This window comes from Pongo pygmaeus, chromosome 2 (genome assembly GCF_028885625.2).
Source record: "Pongo pygmaeus isolate AG05252 chromosome 2, NHGRI_mPonPyg2-v2.0_pri, whole genome shotgun sequence".
NCBI classification, from domain to species: Eukaryota; Metazoa; Chordata; class Mammalia; order Primates; family Hominidae; genus Pongo; species Pongo pygmaeus.
The window spans coordinates 202,911,684-202,933,254 of record NC_085930.1 but is presented as its reverse complement, the minus strand read 5'-3'; the positions used below and the strand labels follow the sequence as shown (position 1 = coordinate 202,933,254).

The 21,571-nt window shown below is 36.4% G+C and overlaps 1 protein-coding gene across 5 annotated transcripts in view; it reads right to left on the bottom strand.

Moving 5' to 3' along the window:
- The window catches only part of OPA1 (OPA1 mitochondrial dynamin like GTPase), a 101,681-nt gene that overhangs the window by 15,532 nt on the left and 64,578 nt on the right, over nt 1–21,571 (bottom strand). For all 5 annotated transcript variants that reach the window (XM_054479924.2, XM_054479923.2, XM_054479925.2 and 2 more), the window contains 6 exons: nt 20,519–20,627; nt 19,952–20,031; nt 16,561–16,701; nt 14,504–14,620; nt 13,138–13,231; nt 12,243–12,353 (listed from right to left, as the gene is read on the bottom strand). In XM_054479924.2, the coding sequence (XP_054335899.1) occupies nt 12,243–12,353; nt 13,138–13,231; nt 14,504–14,620; nt 16,561–16,701; nt 19,952–20,031; nt 20,519–20,627 (652 nt within the window). The remainder of the gene's footprint in view (nt 1–12,242; nt 12,354–13,137; nt 13,232–14,503; nt 14,621–16,560; nt 16,702–19,951; nt 20,032–20,518; nt 20,628–21,571) is intronic.

The following is a 21,571-nucleotide window of genomic DNA, read 5'->3' as shown; positions in this document are numbered from 1 at the left end:
TACAGGTATATGTGTGCCATGGTGGTCTGCTGCACCTAAGTCCTCTAAGTTCCTTCCTCTCACCCCCGACGCCCCAACAGGCCCTGGTGTATGTTGTTCCCCTCCCTGTGTCCATGTGTTCTCAATGTTCAATTCCCACTTATGAGTGAGAACATGTGGTGTTTGGTTTTCTGTACTTGGAAGTATTTTCTAGTTCTGAATGCATGCCTGGGCCATTACTTTCTCTCAAATTTTCAGTAATCTTGGGAAAAAAACAATTTCAGTAGAAGTGAGACTCAAAGAGTTAACCTTTGTAATAGAGATTAGAGTTCACAGTAGCTACTAGACTGCATGGAAGGTTCAACTCATTAGTTTTCAGATGAGAATGACTTGAGCATCTTTGAAGAGAGAAAGGAGATATAATGAATACACAAGCACACAAAGGAAGGCCAGGTCCCAAATATAGGTATGGGATTACTGTTGAAAGGAGAGTGATTTTCAGTACATCCTATGCTACAATATGGCTTCCAGAATACTTGAACTATATAAAGTAACGGGTACCATAGGTTTCATTTTTACTAATGCTGCTTATTCCTCTTAATGAACATTTCTGAAATAAGTTTATATGAAGAAAATGAAAAAAAATTTAGCCCACTGAGCGATGGGAAATTAAAACTAGGGGCAATGACAACGAGCTGAAGATGTGTGGGTATAAGAAGCTAACCTGAGACCTCTTCATGAAAAATGTGTTCCAGAAATTATGTCCCTAGGACCACATTCAAAATTGTCTTAAACTACAGTGCTAATCTCTGGGTGGTGGCAATTATTTTTTAAAATTTTGCCATCTATAGTTTCTAATTTCCTACAATGCATATACACTAGCTCTGTCATAATAAAAAGGATGTTAAAATAAAAAAACCCTCAAATTCCAGTAGTGTACTTTGGTAAAGATCAGTCTAAAGACAGATCTGTACATATGACACAGTCTATGAAGCAGTGCCAACAAAAGGAGAGACTAAAGATAAAAAGACTTTAATTCTTGGCCCAGAAAAGAGATCTAACTGAAGTTAATACAAAACAGCAAACTTCTACTGCTCAGATCATTGAAACTAGAGGATAGATGAATGAGCTGTTCTAAGAGAAATTGAAATGAAATATTCTGTACACAGGAGGTAACAATGAAAGAATCTTAAATGGGTGATACAAGTGTGAAAACTGTGAGTTCAATAAAGATTTTGATGTATTTTCAGATGACAGATCCATGATGCACAGTTACAGGGTATGAGAATTCACTGCGAATCCCCCAACCACTGAGGATGGTATCACGATGAGCAAGGACCATGTGGTCCCATGAAATGCCCTCGGCACCACAACCAGCAGTAGGTTATTTGGGAGAATATCTGTTACTTTTAAGACAGAGCACATCGTGTATTAGCTTCATCATTTCCATGAACAGGATAATTAAGACTATAACATTTCAAAGTAATTCTGAATTGTGCTCACTGGGGGAGAAGGGCTGTGGGAGACACAGTTTAGAAATGTACAAAATAGTGAAAAATTAAAATTCTCTTCACATTTAACTAATTTCTCCAACTACCTGGAGAACTGTACTTAACAGAGGTTACCCATGTGCATCAATCCACCAATCCCTTAAGATTTCATATCTCGTTTAATTTTATTTTTTATATACTGCTGCACAGTCCAATGAATTGTTTTGTGATCAGGTTTTCAACTACTACATTCTGCTTTTTCTGTCAAATATGCAAAAACATAATTTAAAAATTAAAACACTTAAGATAAAGTTTATTCCCAACTTTAAAGGTATTAGATCACTTGAGCCCAGGAGTTCAAGGCTGCAGTGAGCCATGATCACACCACTGTACTCTAGCCTGGGCAGCAAGTGACACTCTTCCTTAAAAAAAAAAAAAAAAAAAGAAGAAAAAGAAAAAAAAATTGTGCACTGGCCTTTTGAATACATTAAGAGTATTTTCACAATAGTATATAAGTAAAACCTACTTTAAAATGATAAATGGCAAATTCAGTCCATACATTACTGTAGAGAACATTCTTGTCTTTATTCCTAATCAGTTAAAACCTGAGTTTAAAGCAAAAGAATATACTTTCTAGTAAAGTGTTAAATACCAGCAACATGTATAATATTATAGAAAAGAAAATGTTCTTTTACTCTTGTACTAATTTATCGATATTCTTCAACGGTGACTTTTTTTTTTGAGACGAGTCTTGCTCCGTCGCCCAGGCTGGAGCGCAGTGGCGCGATCTCCGCTCACCGCAAGCTCCGCCTCCCGGGTTCACGCCATTCTCCTGGCTCAGCCTCCCCAGCAGCTGGGACTACAGGCGCCCGCCACCACGCCTGGCTAATTTTTTTGTATTTTTAGTAGAGACGGGGTTTCACCGTGTTAGCCAGGATGGTCTGGATCTCCTGACCTTGTGATCCGCCCGCCTCGGCCTCCCAAAGTGCTGGGATTACAGGTGTAAGCCACCGCGCCTGGCCACAACGGTGACTTTTAAAGACACACTTAGGCCATGAAAAATGTACTTCATTCTAAAAGACCCATTTTGAGTCTCGATTTTCTCATCAATAACCTGGAAACCACACTACTCAGGCGTTGTCATGTGGAATTCTGTGTGTAAATAACTACTTCTCTAACACAGAGGACTTTCCTTGAGGATTACTTTATCTTTGTATCATCTCAGGTTTTTTTGTTTGTTTGTTCTGTTCCAACACAAAGCAGAGCCTACTTCATCTATACAGACTCAAGGTAAAAATAATTCTTCACTATCTTCCCTAGTTGCTTTAATGTGTTAACTGCCTTACTATAAAAAAAATTATTTTACAAAGCCCAGATTTTTAAAATTGCCACATTTACCATGAAAAGATGCCTTAAAGAGTTCAAGTATTGCTACCATAAAACAAATATGTTATTTATTTTGTAGTGAAGAGGAAAAAAAAAATCAATGTTTCTGTCTCTCAAACATACACATTTCTACATCATATAATCATTCCAAAAAGTACTTGATTGTATTCCAATGAACTTAAAAATTCCTAATAAACATAAAAAGTTATTAAAGTTTCCTGGTGAACTGGGTAGACTGGCATTAGGAAATCATTGGTGATCTATTGATAAGTGGTTTTGATATAGATGAAAGCCAGACTGCAAGATATTAGGAAGGGAGTGGGCGGAACAGGAGTGAATGCCACAAACTCAAGCTGCTCTACAAGAGAAATGAGCAGTAACTTACTGGCAAGACAGAGTAGAAGAAAGTTTCCTTGGGATGAAAAGAGCTAGTTCCCCACAACTTTTTAAGTCAAGAGAAGGGGGATAATGAACAGTCTGTATTACAAGATCACAATCGAACATTCAGTAAACGTGTACAGTACAATATGTAACACACGAGGTATGGGGAATTTATGAATGAACCAAATCACTTTGGCAGAAGGGATCGACCATGACAGACATGAAAATGTTTTTCTTCTTCAAATGGTTATTTTCATTGATTTACAGTTGCCTATAGTGAGAAGCCTCTATTCTGCTCAATTAAACAACACTGGCAGTATCTGAGTAAGGTTTTTAGTCACTGAAGGAAGGTAAATAAGCAGGTGGGATAAAAATACTGGGTTAGGTTGAAGTGATGATGATATAGAAGAGATGCAGTGAGAGAAGTGCATAAAAAGAAAGGGAAAAGGTTGCCTCGAGATGTGTTAAAAGCTAGGAGAGAGGAAATGGTGTTGAGAGCCCAAGAAACACAGCAACAGTATTGAGATACGGAAGATGCTGCCGGGATGCTTCGAGTTCATGCGTTCTCTCCGGGGCACCCTGCTCTATTCTTCTTGATTGGGTGGTTTTTTCTCCTTAAAAAAAAAAAAAAAATCTCCTCTGAACCTACATACCTAGAATTCTACAACTTGGTATCACCCTCTCTTCCTTTAAAATTCATTTTCTTTGGTTAAGTCTACAGAAACAAAAAGAACATACTAGTGCAGATGCAGTTCAACTTGCTCACCAAATTTTCCAAAGTGACGTTGTGTTTCAGACTCTACAAATGAATGTATGTCAATTTTATCCCAATTAATAGCATGAGAAATTGTCTTGCTATGCACTGAAAGAACTCTCTGGAGTGCCAGCTCAGGGACAGGTGGGTACACGGTAATCAGGTATGGCAAGAATCACCTGTGCAGCTTTGTCAAAATACACATGGCAGAGCCCCACCTCCACAAACAGTTTTAAACACATCACTTCCCCTTTCTACAACTTTCAGTTCCAAATTCTGAGTACAATAATCTTTCTAGGAAAATTTCCATCTCATACTACTTCGCAGACAATATTCTCATCCGTAACAACACTCAGGGGTATGGCAGGTATGGGAGAAGTGTCGGAATGTGAAGTCACTGTAGAAATTAAGTTCCAGGGTACCTTGATGTTTTCTTTTCTAAATGTGAAGAATAAAATCATTCTGCCTATCTCAGGGTTCTATTTAGCTATGTTCTGACTACTTTTTATTCATGTTTCCACATGGCATAGAGATTTCTTATAACTATCCTATAAATCAGAACTATATTTTGGATTCAGTGAAAGGATCTTTTTACATTTAAGCAGTTATGATACATTTCTAATCCTAGCTTTTAAAATGGCAGTATTAGGTCACCTTGCTGCTGCTCCCTTTTAGTACCATAATTTCAAAAATACACTCATGCATTGTTTTCTCTCACTAAATGATATTATGAAGAACAAAGTTTTCATTTAAAACACGATTTGTTACTGAGGTGGCTTACTGAAAAAAGAAACTTCCATCTATAGCCTATATTTCTAAGTTTTAGAATCTCACGCAGACCTAAATAAAAAGGTGGTATCTTTGCTCCTTTCTAATTATCAAGAGAAAGCACAGGAAGAAGGATAAGAGGAGACTGGGAAAGCGAAGAAACACAAAGACAAGCCCCAACAGCATTGTCTACTCCCAAGAGAAACAAACTTTAAGTTTCCAGAAACAATTGCTCGCTGTCTGGGAGATGCTCAGGCATCAAACAATAAAGAACAGTCAACAGAGGCAAGAGGCCGAGCACGCTGCTGCGAGCCCGACTCTCTAATCCCCGCAAGCTCCAGTAAAAGGGCCAGCTGTTGCCACCTCGCGTAGGGAGTCAGCAGAGCAAATTAACTGTGGGAGGGAAAAAAAGCTGAGGATATTGGAAAATTCTAATTTATCAGCCTCTTTAAGCTATACTGCTTTTAACATTAAGGATATCAAACTATACCATTAAAATAGGCCTGCACAATGGTAGCCCAAGTGAAGGAATTTACTACTGTTTTCACATTTTATTGGTAAATGAGATACAGCTCTGAAGTATTCAGTCTACTAAAGTATATCTTCTCTCACATAAAGAACAAGAAATAGGAATAAATACACTGCAACTTCTAATACGTTGCACTTTCAATCCAGCTCAACAAAAAGCCTCAACTTAAAATAACAGCCACCATTATGCTCAATTAAAGATTCTACAGATTTTATTAATATATCTGTTATAGCTGAACTTTAGGATTCTAAGTAGGAACACAACCTCATTGAAAAACTCTAAATATGGGGCAACTTAGACACTACTTACCCATGGTGGAATCTGATAAAGGATATCTAGAGACATGTTTACAAGTCATATAAAGAAAATTAACTTCCCTTGGTTTGCTTAGTGGTTTCATGCACACTGTACTGTTCATTTACTCAGATGTTCTATCAAAGTTCTCAATTTGAAAGATGCTTATATTATAGGAAGTACCTGTGGTAATAATGATTATCTTAATCATTATCATCATCACTAATATGTATGTCTTTCTGATCAACCCTGTGAAGGACACTGGTAACTATGGAAGCTTCTCAATATAAAGGACAATTTTATGTAATCATATTTTCCAAAGGCTTGAGTTTTTTCCTCCCTCTCAAATTATTTTGGCACAGTAGTTAAAAGACCCAGGCCCAAATCTCAGCTTTAGCATCTACTACCTACGGGTTTCTAACCCTCCATTTCATCTGTAAAATGAGAAAAATAACTACCTAACTCAAAAGTTGTGAGAATCAAATGAAAATTCACATAAAGCATTTAACCTAATATCTGGCACAAGAAAAGTATTCAAATGTTATTTTACACTCATAAACAGTTTCAAGTTTTTACACAAAATCAAAAGGAATTTATTGTAAAATAAGGAGAAAAGACTCCTTAGGTTTTTTTTTTTTTTTTTTAGATGGTGTCTCGCTCGCTCTGTTACCCAGGCTGGAATGCAATGGCACAGTCTTGGCTCACTGCTACCTCTGCCTCCCGGGTTCAGGCGATTCTCCTGTCTCAGCCTCCCGAGTAGCTGCAATTACAGGCGCCTGCCAACATGCCCAGCTAATTTTTGCATTTTTAGCAGAGACGGGGTTTCACCATGTTGGCCAGGTTGATCTCGAACTCCCGACCTCAGGTGATCCACCCGCCTCGGCCTCCCATAGTGCTGGGATTACAAGCGTGAGCCACCGCGTCCGGCCAAGACTCCTTAGGTCTTAGAGCAATCTAAATGATCAATAATGCCCCTTGAATGTGTCAGTATCAATAAGTCTCTGATTACACGCAAAGAGAATAAAAAGTGTAACAGGCTTTAGTGAACAAGAGTTCCAAGCAATTTCTATGAAGGTCCAAAACCTCACAATAACCTGGTAAACAGCGGATACAATGTTCACAGAACAAACAATAAAATAATTCCACACTGTACTGGTGAAACTCGGCTTAGCAGCAAACACTACTACCAATTGTTATTGATGCCCAGATACTTAGTTTCTGAGGTAGAATGGGGCAAAAAACAAATTCCACTTATGACAATCATAAGATAGATTTTATGAATCATAAAATAGATCATAATAGAAAGTACAACTTTGAATTGAGCTATAACATACCAATCTTCATGTCTCCAGAGAAAGTATTCTAAAGTTATAGTCTATTTCAATAAACAGATTGGACACATTACTAAAACTTACACTGGGACTCCAAATAGATTTTATCTAAGTTGACACCAAACTTAAAATATCTATTTAAAAAATCCTTTGAAACTGAATTTTCTACAAAATCAAAAGAATTTCATGAAAGTCCCAATGGGCATATTTTAACACCAGACAATTCTAAGTATGGGTAGATACTGCAAACAAGAAATTAAGGTAGAAAAATCAGCTGCATACCCTATTAAATTATCCATGAGGTAACTCAGTCTTTCAACGTCTTCAGGGATGATGTTCTCAAAAGTCTCATTTTCTCTAAAGTACTTTCACATGACCCTAATCCACTATTAGTTATAAAAACAAAATTTAATCTTTTTTTAACCTGTTATGCATAAACAATTTTAGACTTACAGAAAAGTTGCAAGACCACTACAAAGATCATATTTTTCCCGAAACATTTGTTGCAATCATGCGTTATCATCCCCAAATATTCTACTTTGTATTAGCTATGAATAACAGTATTTTCCAAAATAATCCCAACTTACTAAAAATTTAAAAATTAACACTGATATATTATTACAATGGAACCCTCGGATCCCCTTCAAATTTCACTAACTGGCCCATTAATGTCCTTAGAGCAAAAAGATCCAATCTAGGATCACATACTGCATTTAGTTTTAAGTCTCTTCCAACTGGAGCAACGCTTCACTCTTTCCTTGTCTTTCGTGATCTTGATGCATTTGAAGATCACAGGCCGGTTATTTTGCAGACTGTGCTCCAACTTGGGTTTGTCTCATGTATTGTTATGACTGCATTTAAGTTCTACATCTTTGGTAAGAAGATACTAGAAGTACTTCAGGAGTCTTCTTGCATTTTAGAGGATGGCATATGGTTTTGATTTGACCATTACTGATAATATTAACTCTGACCACTTGCTTAAAGTGATGATTGCCAGGCTTCATCCACTGTAAAGTTACTCTTTTCCCTCTTTTAACTAGTACATATTTTCTGTGAACATATTTTGCGTGATGACATAAACATCCCTTTTTGCATCACTGGTTTTATTCCCTTATTTATATAATTAGCAATGTATGGATTCCTATTTCATTCAATGAGTTACAATTTGTTACTGTCATTATTTTGGGGCCCAAATTGTCCCCAGCCTGGCCAGCTGGAGCCTCCTTCAGAGGGTTTCTGTGACCTGCTGACATCTCATCATCTTTCAAGCACTCCCTTCCTTTCTACACCCATAGGCTCATCCTGTCCTTTCCCTGCTCCAGCTATGGAATCCACCGTATCTCCAAAGAATCCTGGAACAGCCTCTCCTGAGACAAAATCATGTGAGCTCCTTTTTCATTTCTTCAATCTTCCTAACTCTAGTTTTATGGTTTCATTTCAATAGTGAACATAGTATATCTTCTCCAGGATGTGAAAGAAAAATGTATTACTACTACTTATGTACTCATCTTAAAGGGCAGTCAGGGCCGGGCATGGTGGCTCACGCCTGTAATCCCAGCACTTTGGGAGGCCGAGGCGGGTGGATCATGAGGTCAGGAGATCGAGATCATCCTGGCTAACATGGGGAAACCCTGTCTCTACTAAAAATACAAAAAATAAGCCAGGCGTGGTGGCGGGCGCCTGTAGTCCCAGCTACTCGGGAGGCTGAGGTGGGAGAACCGCCTTGCAGTGAGCTGAGATCGCGCCACTGCACTCCAGCCTGGGCAACAGAGCGAGACTCCATCTCGAAAGAAAAAAAAAAGGTGGGGGGGAGTCTCCAAAGTAAGGAAATGATTTAAAATTGTACAAACTTAAAACTGGCAAAAAATATGAATGCATCAACATTTTAACAATCTATACAATATTCTGTAACATGTTGAAACTGTAGTAAAAACTTGATTGACTCCCTTTCTCCAAATCCAATCAACCAACACACTATGTTCTAATTGAACAGGCTATACTAGAAACTTTGATCCTTGTAATACATTAATAACTTGAATTTTGAAAGTTTTCTGGCTGAAGTATCCATGACCCTATTCCTATTCCCAAGTGTCAGACCAAAGATAAACAGTAAGGAAAAGGCACTCTCCAGACTCTTTTCCAACTAATGGAAAAGTCATGGCTCATCTCCTTGAGGGTGACTGATGCAGCTGAGTCACTGGCAAAACCCTTCCTTCCAAGGACATTATTTGGTACATTAACACCATTATAATTTTATATGTACAGAAGTAGTAAATCTGTTGGAGTTCATTGTAGATTCTGGATATTAGCCCTTTGTCAGATAAGTAGGTTGCGAAAATTTTCTCCCATTCTGTAGGTTGCCTGTTCACTCTGATGGTAGTTTCTTTTGCTGTGCAGAAGCTCTTTAGTTTAATTAGATCCCATTTGTCAATTTTGGCTTTTGTTGCCATTGCTTTTGGTGTTTTAGACATGAAGTCCTTGCCCATGCCTATGTCCTGAATGGTAATGCCTAGGTTTGGGGGAGGGGAGAGGGATAGCATTGGGAGATATACCTAATGCTAGATGACGAGTTAGTGGGTGCAGCGCACCAGCATGGCACATGTATACATATGTAACTTACCTGCACATTGCGCACATGTACCATAAAACCTAAAGTATAATAATAATAATAATGATTAAAAAAAAAAAAGTAGTAAATCATTTCAAGGGAGTTATATGACTGCTTTCTCAGGAAAACCAGCAGTAGAACATAAAACTTGGCTTGACAGTGTACATATCTGAGTTAGTAATCCACTGTCTTTAAATAATCAAATTGGGAGTGGAGAGTAACGGGGTTGCAAAGCCTCTATTAAAAACATAAGAAAAGATACTTATCGTTTTCCAATCACTTAAAAATGTGTTATGCTGGTAAAAGTCATTGAATTGTTTCACTGTCTTGATAATTATATCACGAGGGATATAAAAGAAATATATTTGTATATACTGTGACAATGATATACCTCTTCCTGTAACGGTACTAATTTAGCATGAAATTATGAGCCAGGGACTTGCAAATGTTTGCGGAAGTAATTTTAACAATCCTGAGAAATAACCACTATAATAGTCATTCTACAAATAAAGAAGCTAAGGCTCTGGGAGATTCCCTGCCAAAGATGACGCAGCTAGTAGTAAATGGCAATTCAGATTTGAGCACTATCTTCTACGTTAGCACAAACTTAACTATATTGCCAAGGTGGCATGAAAAAACCAAAAGTGACAGAAAATAAAAATAAAAGTTAAAATGAGATATGTTTCAAAAGAAGAATATGTAAAGGAAGAAAGAAAAGGAAAGGAGAAAGCAATGCAGAGCTTAGATTATTACTAGCGGGAGAGAATGGGACCACAAGGGCTGATGACAAGGGGCGAGCATGCTGCGCAGGCACAGGGTATCACATAGAAGAGCCCTGCCTGGTTTCTTCAGGATGATCCTATCTATTGTATTGTAATCCTACAACTCAGCTTAGAAACTGCTTTTAAATTTGCAGAACTTCTTTTTAATTTATTAATGATATCTTTTTTTTCTTTTAAATATCAGAAAACTAATAAGACAGGAAATTTAAGTACACGTTGAAATAAAAAGATACTTTGTTACACGAAGCTGAAGTAAAGGAAACTTATAACAAGATAGCCTCAAACAGAGGTACCAACTACAGGTATTTTATTTTTATTTAATAACAATAATGTTTCACTGATTTCCTTGAGTTCTCTAAGATCTAAGTAAATTTTAGTATGCAATCCTATCTTAAAGCTAGGAACCTACAAGAAAGAACCAAATATCTCCCCCAAACAGTGACAAAGTGATTATTAGTAGGGCCAAGCTAGGAGGGTGGGAAGGGGAAGCCATGGTAGCCTACTGCAGGTGTTAATGCCTGACCTGGGTTACAATGGGTTCACATGGGGCTGTTGGTAGCCTGGTCCAGTAATGAGGAGAGTATCTGTGCAGGAGGGTGGCCTGGTGCAGGCTGGCGAAGCACAGGCAGGGTAAAGAGGATATCTCCACAAAGGCATGGTCTGGCTTCAGGTGAGAAGGGAACCTGTCTGGGGTTGGGCAGGGGCTAGCAGGTGGGAAGGATGAGATGGGGAGGCACCTGGCACAAAGCGTCAGAGCAGAGCTCAGTAAAAACGACTCCATGAAGAAGAGCAACCTGGCACGGATGTCAGAGCCCAGACAAGGTAAAAGAAGTGGCAATGCTGGGTGCAGCGCCATGTGGTGGCCTGGTGTGTAGTGTTGAGTCCGAGCTGGGGAAAAAGAACATTTCTGCAATGGAAAAGGACATATCTTCATTCAAGTTGGGTTATGCATAGGAGGACTGACCAAAATATGAAAATATATTAAGGATACTAGAAGTCCGTTTTCTATCAGGAAAGGGAGTGACAAATATCGAAAGGGAGAACACTAGAACAAACCTTGTAATGCTGGATTAAAATGGGAAGTATCAGCATCAAATCACAGTTTTTAATAAATAAATATACACATGATTTAGGAATACAGATGTCAGTGTGTGTATATTCACCTGCACACACACAAACATACACAACACTTACTTCCTAGTTCTTTCCACTGAGAAACCAGGGAACAGTGATATTCCAATAACAGCATATATAATTTCTAGGTCTCCATTTCTAAACACCGTTCTTCAAAAAAAGGAAGCTGGGTCAGGTATTGAGCCTGGGACATCTTGTTATATGGAGGGATAATACTGGGACAACGGGTGAAACTTGAAAGGGGTTTGAGAATTAGATATTGTAATTTATCAGTGTTCGGTTGCTATGAGAAAATCTGTTTTTAAGAACTATACATGAACCTACTTGGAAGTGATAGGACTTAAGGTCAGCAACTTACTCTCAAATAGTTCAGAGAAGAAAAAAATTCCTTGTAACTTTTTTTTTTTTTTTTTTTTGAGACAGAGTCTCGCTCTGTCGCTCAGGCTGGAGTGCAGTGGCAGGATCTTGGCTCACCACAAGCTCCGCCTCCCAGGTTCACGCCATTCTCCTGCCTCAGCCTCCCAAGTAGCTGGGACTACAGGCACCCACCACCACACCTGGCTAAGTTTTTTGTATTTTTAGTAGAGACAGGGTTTCACTGTGTTAGCCAGGATGGTCTTGATCTCCTGACCTCGTTTTCCACCCATCTCGGCCTCCCAAAGTGCTGGGATTACAGGCGTGAGCCACCGTGCTCAGCCCAATTCCTTGTAACTTTTCTGTAAGTTTGAGATTAAATGGATCAACAAACAAATGGAAATGGGAAAGGTGGAAAGGTAGTAAGGTAGAGGGCAGTAAGAACTACTTACTGAGGTCTTCCGCCAGTTGAACGCGTTTACCAGTAAGCAATTTAATCTTCTTCTCACCGTCTTCAGCAAAGTCTTCCAATACCTCTTTAACATTTTTCTCTAATCGCCTAACTGTTTAAAGAAAGTTAAAAAACCTGAGAAGCATCGTTTTTATAAATGAATAAAGATGATAAAATTAACCTATATATGGAGAGTAAATTTTTTATCACGTTAGAACTATTGCTAAGTTAATACTTTTCATAGTCATAGAAAATCTCTGTTATACAGTAGTTTTATCAGCATGAAACCTATATAGTCTCAGAGAATGTCATATTCTTAAGCTATACACTTTAATGGAAGCGCAGATTTCCCAAAAAACTAAGTGATACCTAGGAGTCCATTCCCAACAGAGTTTCATGCAATGAAAATAAACTCCTGGTATGTTTTATCACCCATCTTTTCCAATTATGATTTATTTAAAAAGCAAATAATAATTTTTTTCTTTTTTTTTAAAGAGACAAGGTCTTACTCTGTCACCTAGGCTAGAGTGCAAGTAGTATGATCATAGCTCATTGTAGCCTCAAAATCCTAGGACTCAAGTGATCCTCCCACCTCAGCCTCCCAAGCAGCTAGAACTACAGATGTGTGTCACTATGCCCGGCTAATTTATTTTATTGTTTGGTAGAGAGAGAGTCTTGCAATGTTGCCCAGGCTGGTCTCAAACTGCAGGCCTCAAGTGGTTTTCCTGCCTCGGCCTCTCAACATGCTGGGATTACAGGCATGAGCTATCACACCTGGCCAGTTTTTCTAATAAATCTATTTTTGGGAAGTATTTTGGAATCCTTCTATTAAATATGGATATTACCAGTATTATTTTTTAATGTCAAAATAAGACTGCAGTCCCTATGTGGCTTACCTTCAGTATTTGTAAGTTGTTGCCTTAAAGTATTTGCGGTGATAGCAAGCATGCGCTGTATACGCCAAAACAAAACCACGTCATTGCATTCCAACTGAAATATTAAGTAACTAAGATTACCAGATGCAAAGTTAAAATGAAAACTATAATCATAAACACATACAACTACTAGAACCAGTACGTCCTAAGCTTAAAAAGTACCCAGATTTACCTAATGCATATACTGTAGATGTAAGCTACAGAATCCTTTCTGCACGGAGCCATGAAATTCTGCATAATTTGGCTTATATCTGTCTGACACCTAGATAGCTTTGTTTCAATTCTAATGACAAAGCAAATAAGCTTGAGTAGTAGCAAATTCCATTACATTGTATGTAAGTTGAAATTCATAGCATATACCCTCCTTTTATATTTAGTTTCAGTAACCATGTTTATCTTAAATACGTCCTTAGGTTAACCTCTTTTCTTTGAGTCTGTACTCAAGCCATTTTTAAAATTCAGCTGTGTGAAAATAAATTGATGTATTTAAAAAGAAGCTTATTCTACAGAAGGCAGTTTCTACAGAAGTTTCTTCTTTCTACAGAAGTTTCTATAGAAAGAAGTTCCCTCTACAATTAAAATTATGCAAAAAAACTTGCCACTTTTAATTAGGTGCATTTAAATACAAATTTATTTTCATCTACTGAAAACAAAAGAACAGCATGTTAGAAGTCTCAATTAAATAAGACTGTCGATTAACTGAGCTTTTTCAAAAGGATATTTAAAAGCATTTTTGCTTGTAAGAAAATGCTGAAAACATATCAGCCTGCTGCCACCTAGGGGTTACTTTAAATTATGAATCATTTAATACAAGAACTTTATGATTATTTAAAACAAGATTTAGTGATATGAAGAAATAATTGACACCTGAAAAAAGCATGATAAAAATTGTTTTGCAGTATGATTTCCATTATGCAAATGGATGGTTATGTTACACACACAGATAGACACACACTTTCTCTTTCCCTGTCTGTCTGTCTCCCTGTGTACAGAAAAAGTTGAATAGAAATACATAAAAATGTTAACTAAAATTCTTACAGGTCAGGGAATAAGGGACTATCTCCTGTTACTTTTTTTTTTTTTTTTTTTTTACTATTTATATTCACACATTCTTACAAGCATTGGGGATAATATGCATGTATTACGAACAAAGTGGCAAAATATCTTTGAAAAGATAAGAGTTAGATTATTCTTTATAAATAACACATACTTTTTTTCCCCAGATGATCAAAGGACTTAAAATTAATGCTTAAGCTAAAGTTTACTTTTAAGCATATTTTAACAACTGTTGCTTAAAAATATTTCTCTTTGTTTTTGGAAACCTTACCTCAGAATCTACAAAATGCCTTTGGTAGTAATAAAAACCTCTTCGACAAAGGTTACAATGGTTTAGAGCTGTTTTTAAAAAATGTCTTCTATAAACTTGATGCCAAGTATCCTTAATCTAAAATGAGAAAAGAAAACAAAGCCCAGAGTTACTGTATATTCTTCATGTTGATCAACCACACTGAGAAGTTGTACAAAAAATTTACTTACCAAAAAAGTTAATTAAAAGCAAAAGCAAGGTTATTCTTTACACAGGTATTCAAATTTTTTTATTCACTTACTTTTTTTAAGACCAAGATTAGATTTACTACTACTCTGACCCATTACCAGTTTATGTACTTAAAAATTAGCAATGATTTCAGCAAATGCTGTTATTCTAATCAAATAATCATCTTGTGGAGTAGACAGGGTAGGTATTAACTTCCCCTAGTTACAGGTGAGGAAACCAATGCAGAAAGAGGTTGAAAGCCTTATCTAAAAACAGAGTTAGAACTTAAGAAGATGGTCTCAGATCATGTCTATCAACTCAACATTTCCTTTCTGTTTATAAAATTTTACTGCTACCATACCAATATGATCCCTATCACTTTATTACTAGATAGTCTGAGCGTCCAATATTCTTTAATACCCTCTGTCCTTTTTTGAGCAAAACAACAATAATGTTAACTAGAACAAACATCAACCCCTTCTGACAGATGAGGAAAGTGAGGTCAGAAAAGTGGTATCAATTATTAAAGGACATATTATTAGCTAATATAACGGAAATACACTAGAATTCACATGTCCTGACATTTAGTCCATGCAATATTCTTCTCGTGGTACTTTGCTACTTATTTTGTAACTTTGCAAAGTGCACTGAACGAACTGTCACTTAAAAAACCTAAGGTTTTCTTGGTCTTAGAAACTAATTAAGACATACAGTCAATCCATTGCCTAAGACATGAGCAAAAACTTAAAAAAATCACGTAACATCTCTTCTATACCACTCTGAAGAGACAATCCCTCCTACTGTATTCACCAACGTGCCACAGAACGTTTAAAAGCGTCAAACTGAATATAACTTATTGTTAACGAGAGCTGGGACCAACAAGAATAAAACCTAAATCCACATTCAACTCAAACAGCTCATGTAATCATTAGCTTTCATCTCATTTTCAATTTATAAATAATGCTAGATATATATAACTGCTTTGAGTTTTACCAATTTTATTTTTATTTTTTTGCCAATTTTATTTTTATTTTTTTACTTGTTCTGACCTCTGGTGGAATTTAAAATAAGTATACTCATCCCTCAAGTACAGAAACATAAATAGCACATAATCTTTAAAAGAGTTTGTGTGGCTTTGAAATTTGTTAATGATTGCTTTCCCCACTAGACTTATTTTTCTAATTGTGTTCACTTAAGCTAATATTATAAGGAGCTTTTAGAATTCCTTACATCTTAACTAAGCAATAGAGAATGTATTTTTTAAAAAACGTGGGCCCAAAAGTATTTTTTAAAATTCACCCTCAAAAAAGCATCATGAAGGTAAGCAAAAAGTAGCCTAAAGTGTAGACTATTTTTATTCTCACACTAACAAAAGAGGAAAATGGAGAAAGAATGCAATGGTCGTATCCAATTTAATAAAAACAACATTTTTATTTTTTCTGAATCCACTCACATCTAATTGAGTTACATTTGACCGTAAACCACACACAAAAACACATATATATGCCATTTTTAAACAGAAATTCTATTTTGCAATCTGAAACAGTGTGACGTGGGGCAAAGGTCTAGGTCGGTTTCATCCATTTTGCATGAACTGACTGTTGACCATTGAACTTGCCAAAGTAAATTTCTCCATTTACAAATTAAAGCATTACCCTTAAAAAAGCAATACGGAGAATAAAATTCCTTCTCTTCACGCAATCAAAATGACTAAGCTTTTACTGTCAGCAAATGTACACAACAAAAGTCAAATTAAGCACTTAAATATCTAACTAACACATGTAGTAACATTTACTGCAAGAAACAAATATTAAGGAAGCAGATTCCTGCTTCTCAGCAGTATTTATTACCAAGCTTGGATCTACTTCTACTCCTCGGGATTCAAGGTTCTTCCGGACTGTGGTTATTTCATCACTTGCGAGATAAGCTGGATGCTCCTCATTACATTTCAACATCTTCTCCAATTCATTCTTGGTTTCATTGTGAACACACTTTAAAATGTTTAAAAAAGGACTGTGTTTAGACGGTTCATAATTTGGCGCTTGAAAAACAGTCTCAATTTTAATAAATATATTACTATTGCATAAAAGATAACACAAGCTTAATTATAACAAACGAGAAAGAAACACAAGAAAGAACACAGCACCCTGGCTTATGAATATAGTAAATGGCCTATGAATGCAGAACAATTTGCCTTATGAGAAGAGAAAAACCCCAGAGATTAGCCCTACTTGTTATGTGTTTACTTTTGCTGAAATGTTTTTCCTGTGGAAGTTACAGCACCAGGAATCTTACCATGTATCTTCTTTCTTTCTTGACCATAGGGTATAATTTGAATCTAGGAAAAAGCACCTTGAATGCATGGGAAGAGCTGATGTTCTAAAATGCTTCATATCTACGAACTATACTTGAGAATGAGATTACTGTAAGGACTTAAACCTGTTGACATGTTTCTTTTCCAATAAATATAAAATGCATAGTTTGATTTTTAAAAAGCCTTTTCATAAAAAATGGCACTTCAGACTGCTCCTGTGAGGTATCTAACCTTCTTAAATTCACTTCCAGTCTCTTCTCTGTAATTATTCATAATCTCTTTACCAAAGGAGGAAAACGTACATACACTAGTTATGTTTGATAACAAGATTCTTATACTGTGTTAAATTAATCTTGTCATTTTTCAAACCTCCACTCAAAATTGTATGATAGAAGAAACTAGCTTTAAATTCAATCATTACCCTAAATAAATTACTAGAAAATCTATCACAGCTATGAAACTGTTTTTTTTTTTTTGCCCCAAACTCTATCACAGCTATGAAATCTGAGTAGACAAGATTAACACATAAATGCAAACAATTAACTTGTAAATGGAACTACTAATTAATACTCTCTGAAAACTAACACTTTAGAAAAAAGAGCATTTGATAAAGAGAAAGTTCACTATTTGCTTAAACATGTACCATTCAGTCTGAGATGGAAAGGAAATTGCTGGTAATGGTGTTCCCAAGCTCATCCTGCCTCGTGTTTTACTTCCCCCTTTGTACCCATCATTTGACTGTCACCACACTTGGCCCTTAGAAGAGAGAACTACTCTTGGATCTATCCTGACCACAATTTCCATTAGTTTGGCTTAAACAAGGTGAGAATGTTTCAAAGGGATGAATTTTCCTAGAAAACAAACAAAAGAAACACAAAAGCACAAAATACTTTTCAGAGAATGGATTTCTCATCTTTAAGCTTCTTTTCCTGCCAAATCCTGTCATTCAGCTAAGTAAACTTACAATGTGAGACTTAGGGATATTCTCAACCTCTGCTAGAATCTATGTCTCACTGTAACCTCCAGGTATGAGGTTGAAAACACTTGTTTTCAACTGGGAGTGGGAGGGATAGAAAGGATAGAGAAGGAGAGCTTGACTCAGTGAGCCTGACATGAGGCTAGCTTTTGAAGGAAAAAACAAAACAATATATATAAGCTCCTCCCCGGGTGATTCAGATGCCCCTCCCTTCTATATTCCAAATTATGGCCTCTGTTCTACAGTCAACCTGGGTCTCACACATGCTGCCCTGAAATCCTGCAGGGAGAAGGCTCTTCTCTCAAGGGTTTCCAGATTCCTCTTCTAGGCTTACAGACCCTTTGCACTGACTTTAAAGCGAACTCCTTTGCTTCTCTTGAAGGGATTCCCCTATGGGTTTAAGTTCCTGACAAAAATAACTTATGAGCAGGAATCATTTCTTTCAGAGAGTGTTTGGCCAAAGCACATTTACCACCAGTCAGTTGCTGAGGCAAGTTCTGCCACCAATTGTTCTAGAGACTTTAGGCCTAATATCAGTAAGCCTTGAAGACCAGATACCATTTTTCTTTTGCAGTTTATCTCCCTTACAGCAGCTCTTTCTAATCAATGCATCTTCCTCTATCAAAGTCAGAAACCTTGGAAGGATCTCTAGAAATTCTCTTCTGACAGACCTCCTTCTCTCAGCCCATCTGTAGAGCAGAGATAACCAATGCACCCTGAACACATGCATAACCCAATAACTAACTGTCTGCTTCCTCAGCTTCGCTTCAGTCTCTTAATGGCTCATTTTTCACAAAAGTCATTACCAAAAAAAAAAAAAAAAAAAAAACAGAGAAAGAGACTGTCTCTTCATTATTTTGAGGGAAGTTGAGACTCACAACTGATAGAGAACTTATGAAACAAGAAATATGGGAAACTAGGAAAAAAACAGGATATAGATTATACAATTAACTGTATTTAAAATGAAAATGAAAATATAAAGTAAAGAAATAGGGACATCTCATTTGGTCAATTTTTATTCTCTTTGTCTCCTCTATTTTTCCATTACTTGATCTCCTTTCTCTAAATGAATTCAAGGAACAAAGCAAACAAGAAAAGAAAATGGATTGGATGCTAAATCTTTTTCATCTTCATTATGTCATTAATTTATGTAGTTAGATTCTATATTCTATTTAGATTCTTTCATTTAAGGAATGAACAAGGAATGAGACAGTGGTATAATACTGAATGCTAGATAGGAAAAGAAGCTATAAGAATCAGAAAGGAATGAACGGGGTGGAGGTGAGGGGTAGGGACTTTAATGGTAGATATAGATAAGATAATAAAATAAGGCAAAAAAATTGTATCTTTCCCCACCAATCATATTCATTGTACATCCTCTGAAAACCTTAACATTTTTTTCTATTCACAAGTTATTTTCCCTGCAGCTTCGATCTCCCAGGCTCAAGCAATCCTTCCCACCTCAGCCTCACTAGTAGCTGGGCTAACAGGTATGTGCCACCACACCTGGCTAATTTTTTTTGACTTTTAGTAAAGAGGAGGTCTTGCTATGTTACCCAGGCTGGTCTCGAACTCCTGAACTCAAGCGATTCCTCTGACTTGGCCTCCCAAAGGGTTGTGATTACAGGAATGAGCCACCATGCCTGGCCTGTTCATAACTTTAATCTTCCTTTTTACCTCAAACAGGGAATTGAAATGAACAAAGTAATCAACCACAAAAGGGGCATGTTTCATCTCTTGTCTTTTAACAACATGGCTACTTCACTTAAAAAAAACTTTCTTATGTAGTTTATTCTTTATTCTAAAGATTCAATATATTTTAGAAAGTATGATATAAAATATTTAAAATTCCTGAGACTGGTCTAGAGCCACAAAAAGGTTATATTTTAATGCCTGAATTAAAATGAACAAAATTATATCATCTTAAGACTAGAGACTTGTTTATTTTTACCTGTTCTTGGGTCCGATTCTTCCAGTATAACCATCGCTTTTTCCAGTCTGGACCCACCATGTTTTCAATTGCATTTTCAGCTAGAAAAAAAAAAATTAATTTATCAAGAATTTTATCACTTACCTGTACACAAATTATAGCTAATAATGGTCTTGCTTTCTTAACTATTTCAAAGTGCTGTATCATATGAAGGCAGTTGAAATAAAGGAAAAAACCCACATGACTGATATGGCACATGTGTAAGAGTTTAATTATATATGTGTTTATGATACCTAAAAGTATAATTGCTTATAAAATTCCTATAAGTACAGTAACAAACATACTAAAATATTCTCCATTATAGCTTTATAGAATATATGTGCATATAAGCATCATGTGTCCATTTTATTCATTGGTTTTAGTAGCTACAAAGCAGTTGACTAAAAAAATTTCACAAATAATATTGAACTATAGTATTAATGACAAAGACTTTGAAATGTTAAATATATTTCTACAAATGTTCACTAAAGTTGGATGACTCCTTCACCACTGTGAACTCAGAACTCAATAAGCCGTGTCTCTACTTACTATCCTTGAGCCGAGCCTGCAAAGCCTCTTCCATAAAATAAATAGCTGCATCCCACTGCTGTTTATCAGATATGGATCGGTCTTCCAAAGCATTGTGTTGAATAACCCTCTAAAAATAACAAGAAAAGAAAAAGCCAACTTGTTTGACATCTCATCATTTTAGTAGTTTTATTCAAATTGACAGTATAATAAATATGGAAAAATAACCATGTATATAAACCAGCATAAAAATATATCCTTCCCATAAAAATGCATAAGCTCCTCTTACTTTCCTACTTATTTGTTAGTTTGCTATCTAAAAAATAAAGAGTGGAGATTCTCTCCTGGTCCAAATTAAACAAACTAACCATATGGGGTGCGTGGGTAATATTACACATTTACATTATACAAAATATTACACATTTACATTATACAAAATATTACAAATATAACTACATGAAATGCAACATCTAGAAACCTAAAATTCAGGGCTTAATAATTCAGATCATGTTCATCTCTCCTTTTTGCCATATGACCTATGTTAGCCATTTCAAAAATGAGGAGAAAAAAATTAATAACCATTATTCCCAGTGTTAACAGTAATGAAAAAAGTAATAAGGTAGACACTTAAAAGGTCTATAAAATCATAAAAGTTATTTATTACAGTTGAAAATTGGCTTCCAAATTTTATAACTTTTGGATGAATAAAAATGAAACTATTTTCTCAGTAAGCCAGTCTTAATAAGGCATTAAACAAGAATAAATATGGTTTTCTTTTTTTTTTTTTTTTTTGAAAAGGAGTTTTGCTCTTATTGCCCAGGCTGGAGTGCAATGGCACGATCTCAGCTCACTGCAACCTCCCCTTCCCGGGTTCAAGCAGTTCTCCTGCCTCAGCCTCCCGAGTAGTTGGGATTACAGGCATGTACCACCATGCCCAGCTAATTTTGTATTTTTAGTAGAGACGGGGTTTCTCCATGTTGGTAAGGCTGGTCTCGAACTCCCAACCTCAGGTGATCCACCCGCCTTGGCCTCCCAAAGTGCTGGGATTACAGGCGTGAGCCACCATGTCCAGCC